This window comes from Penaeus monodon, chromosome 8 (assembly GCF_015228065.2).
Source record: "Penaeus monodon isolate SGIC_2016 chromosome 8, NSTDA_Pmon_1, whole genome shotgun sequence".
NCBI lineage: Eukaryota > Metazoa > Arthropoda > Malacostraca > Decapoda > Penaeidae > Penaeus > Penaeus monodon.
Window position 1 is genome coordinate 1,213,897 of NC_051393.1, and position 4,519 is coordinate 1,218,415.

General features: G+C 33.0%; 2 protein-coding genes across 2 annotated transcripts in view; one reads left to right on the forward strand and one right to left on the reverse strand.

The window, feature by feature from the left end:
• LOC119576055 (protein MMS22-like) overlaps nt 1-1,848 on the forward strand; it is a 13,381-nt gene extending 11,533 nt beyond the window's left edge. Inside the window, exons 21-22 of the mRNA XM_037923581.1 lie at nt 562-753; nt 1,629-1,848. Of these exons, the coding sequence (XP_037779509.1) occupies nt 562-753; nt 1,629-1,695 (259 nt within the window). The 3' untranslated portion in view covers nt 1,696-1,848. The remainder of the gene's footprint in view (nt 1-561; nt 754-1,628) is intronic.
• LOC119576056 overlaps nt 1,826-4,519 on the reverse strand; it is a 26,332-nt gene continuing 23,638 nt past the window's right edge. The window contains exon 2 of the mRNA XM_037923582.1: nt 1,826-4,309. Within this exon, the coding sequence (XP_037779510.1) occupies nt 2,934-4,309 (1,376 nt within the window). The 3' untranslated portion in view covers nt 1,826-2,933. The remainder of the gene's footprint in view (nt 4,310-4,519) is intronic.

Sequence of the window (4,519 nt, forward strand, 5' to 3'; positions counted from 1 at the left end):
TTGGTGGGATTTATTTTTTTCTTCTTCATTTTTCTTACTGATGCTATTAATATCAGTGGTGTTAATTGTATTATAGACATTATAATTACTATAATGTTATAACAGCAAAATAAGAGAACATCAAAAATTTTTGTCAATCAAGGAAATGAGTAAATGGGCGAGACACAGGCAGTACTTGTAAATGGCTCTTTGGTGACTTAATACAACTGTAGCCAAGTGTGTAAAAGCAATTAATAAAGTAAACTCACAGTGGGCATGGCATGTATGGACATGACATGCCTGACAGCATTGGGTTAACTGAAGTTCTCTATTCTCTTTTCACCCATTCTACCAAAATTAATTTTCATAATAATAGCATGAAACACAGCCATAATGAGGAGACAACCTATAGCTTTGCTGTTTCATACATGAAGGATGATCCTGGCAACAGCCACTTAGCATGACTCTTGGCTAAATTCATACCAGGTTAATTATCTTCTCACTGTGGGTGTGCTTCTTTATTTTACTTTCACACATTGCTGTATATTTAATCAGGACTTTACCTTTATTCTGTCCTCACAGTAATGAACTGGTGAAGAGCATCCGGCAGCTGGTTTTCCAACATGTTTCCTGGTCGTCTAGTAGGCTCTTCCGTGTGTTGGGTGTATTGGGAGTTCTACACAGGCCACTCTTGGTGGATTCGCTGCCTCATATTGCAAGAGCAGTCACAGCCACAGAAGAGAAACGAGGAACTGGACTAGATCACACACTTAGGTTTGTTAACAAGATCCAGTTTAACTTTTATGCTGTTATCATTGTATGGGTAATGAAGGGTAATGTTGCATATTTTATATAATATATATATATATATATATATATATATATATATATATATATATATATATATATATATATATATATATATTTTTTTTTTTTTTTTTTTTTTTTTTTTTTTTTTTTTTTTTTCTCCCAATCATATATGCATTTGTATGTCACTCCATTAACTAATCATGAAGGCTTCCACTCTAGAACCAAATTATTTGATGTCAAGTGAAAGTAAAAATTCAACGAAGTGGTAAAAAAAAAAAAAAAAAAAAAAAAAAAAAAAAAAAAAAAAATATATATATATATATATATATATATATATATATATATATATATATATATATATATATATTTTTTTTTTTTTTTTTTACCACTTCGTTGAATTTTTACTTTCACTTGACATCAAATAATTTGGTTCTAGAGTGGAAGCCTTCATGATTAGTTAATGGAGTGACATACAAATGCATATATGATTGGGAGAAAAAAAAAAAAAAAAAAAAAAAAAAAAAAAAAAAAAAAAAAAAAAAAAAAAAAAAAATGATGGGGAAAAGTAAGTAAATAAGTAAATTAAAACAGAAGAAAAGAAAGGAGGTACAGAATTAAGGAAATGTAAAATTTTAAGAACATTTTGTTGCAAACAAACAGACTTCACGAGGACTAACATATATTTCCCTTTTCTTTTCACATAGAGAAGGATTTGCAATATTAGGTACATAATTGCCAATTTGATAGTTACTCCATGATCATGTTGATTCTGAAAATTAGCTGTAGTGAAATTATGGAAATTCATAATATAAGAACTGTATTTTGTTTTCCTTTTCCAGACAAGGCTATCAATCTTTGCTCAGCAGCTTGGGAGTGAATGAAGGAGATGTGCACAGTAGTTCATAATATTGAATGTTCTTAGTTGCAATAATGAGATGTTCATGATTTCTTGTAAGGGTACAAATTTAATTCCTTTAAAGATCTATTAAGGTTAGCACAGAGAAATCATTGTATATTTTTTACATGAAACAAAATATAATTAATAATTTTTTATTTAAATATCATTATTATTATCCTTTTTCTACAAAAACCTTGTAGTACATCTAAATATTATATCTACTTTCCAGGCAAGTAACTGACATGGTGCCTGCTCTATATAAACATTAACTTAAGTCTTTTACTCAACAGCAACAAAAGAGATTTGTAGTAATATTACATAGAAAATTTAAATGTTGAATCACAGGGATGGGATGCTTCTCACAAAACACAATTACATGCAACTTTGAGTCATTATAAATCACAGAAATACTAACAACACTATTTAAGTGATTACTAATGGAAAAGAAATCAGATCATTGATAATACACAATCAGTCAATATAGGAACTTGTAATCTGCAAATGAATATAAAATAACACAGTATTTTTGTGTTAGTGATTCAGGAACATATTGGACCTAAAATGTAACCCTCCTAACAATGTCATCTGAACATGCTAAAAAATAAATGTTCCAAGTATGTAAACTAAACCTAGGGATTACATATACTATGATAATGCTCCCATTTTGCGACAATCAAAATGTCTACTTACACTGCACTCTTAAAATTTATAAATGCATTAGTTTGCTGTTCTGTTTACCCTTATCTCATGTACAAAGCCTCGTAATATACACATATTTGAGATCCACATCGTTAAAAAAAAAGATCAATAAACATTTGCCCAGTCAATACTTCCTACAACCATTTGAGCCTGATAAATTTTCAGTTGCTAAAACTTTCAATCTTTTTATATTACTTTTGAGATTACTTTTTTCTAATAACATTACCTAATAAAAATATGCATTGGAAAAGATTACTGAAATTACAGTCATCAAAGTATATTATTTAAAGTGATGGCATCCTGTAACTCAACCATCCAAGAAGTATTCCAGCTTTACAGATACTAGTCCCCTCACAAGTGGAATGTTGCTGGTAGTGTTTATTTCATCAAGGGAAAATCTTTTGATTTATTTAGTTTTACTAATAACATTGAATCTATAAAATTCCAACATCCTTCAGAATAATCTTGGCAGACTTGATCCAGAAATTAGGTTAGTCCTATACAAACCCATAGTTTATCACATATATTGGATCTACTTGTTAAATGCTCAGCGGTTTATCTCCCACTTTCTGTATAAGAGGGACTTCTCTAATTTATCTAAAATCCATTTTGTAGTAGGAAGATGCTGCTCGTCATCATGACTGTCTGTAGATGAGCAAACAGAATACTGATGTACAAATGCAGTCGCTAAAGAGACATGCTGACTCTTGGGTGCATTTCCTAATCTACCCAGCAGTGATGCCGTCACAAGGTGTGGACGAAGAACTGCTACACCTGTTTCCTTGGCGGAGCCTACCTTATGGATCTGCTGTGACAATAATAAAGTTCCCCCTTTTATATGATCTAGATCAAGACAGACAGCTTGGCTAGAAAAATGGAACTCGGCTACTTCTCTAGAGTGCCGATTATTGTTCACCAGTACAGCTAAAGTTTCTTGCAGCGTAGGTTTGTGCTTCAGTATAAGATACTGATCCAAGTCTAGAATCAAGACATTCTCGTGGGTGTCACGATGACGGTAGAGACAATCTAATTCGACTATCTTTCTGACAACTACCTTTTCGAGTTTGAAACTATAGGAAGAGCTAAAAAGTTTTTCTTCAAATTCGATACCAATCTCATCACTATATTTGTCTAAGAGTTTTCTAGCAAGAGGTGTGAGAACTGGACCATAAATTGAAAACCTATCAATGCCAATAATGTTATAAAAGGCTATGAACTCTATGATTTTCAAAGTAGATACTGGACCCTCCACTGGAAGAATACAGACAGCAGATTTATTGATAACAATCTTTGAGCTCTCGCTCTCATGTATGAAGACTGGCTTTGATATTTCAGAATTACCTACTGTAAACTGAATCATGTACGGAATTTTGCTTAGCATAAGCTTTTTGTTGTGGGCTGTGCACAGCAAATATATGACCTCTATATCTTCCTTATGTGTGCTGTGGCCATGCTCTCTCTCTGACACTGGTTCTACACTACAAGATCCTGGCACTGGCTCGCTCTCGGACTCAAACCAGACCAAACACCCAAGATCTGAAGGCGGAGCTGAAGTAAGGCGCACAGCTCCTATGGTTCGGATCTGTGGCTCACCATCCCAGTAAGATGAATAAACCTCAAGGTCATAGGTGACTTGAACCCAATCAGCAGGAGGCGTTGCAATCTTGTGGTGAGTGTTGTAGCCACACTGAGGTCTAGCTGCTTCTAAATTGGAGGGAGGTTCACCAAAGGTGTCAAGATATTCAAGGGTGTATCTCAGCCTTTCGTATTCATGTTTATAAAACAAGAAGGCAAGAAGACACACCACTGAAACAATGGTAAGCGCAAGTTGCTGGTATTTCCGCATACTGCCATCAACTTGTCTTTGACTGAGTGGATCATGTAGGATGCAACTTCTCTTTTTCACTGAAATTCTACATCCATCTGAAAAGGAAAACATAACACTGATTATAATATCAAGGCATATAAACTTGCATCAAAGGAAAAGAAAAAGAATGAAAGAAAAAAAAGGAAAAGAAAAAGGGGAAAAAAAGGAAAAAATTAATGAAAGAAAGAAAAAAATATAAATACATACACCAAAGAAGAAGAAATAAAAAAATCCTTTTATGAGAGAGAGAAAAGATGAGAAGAGTA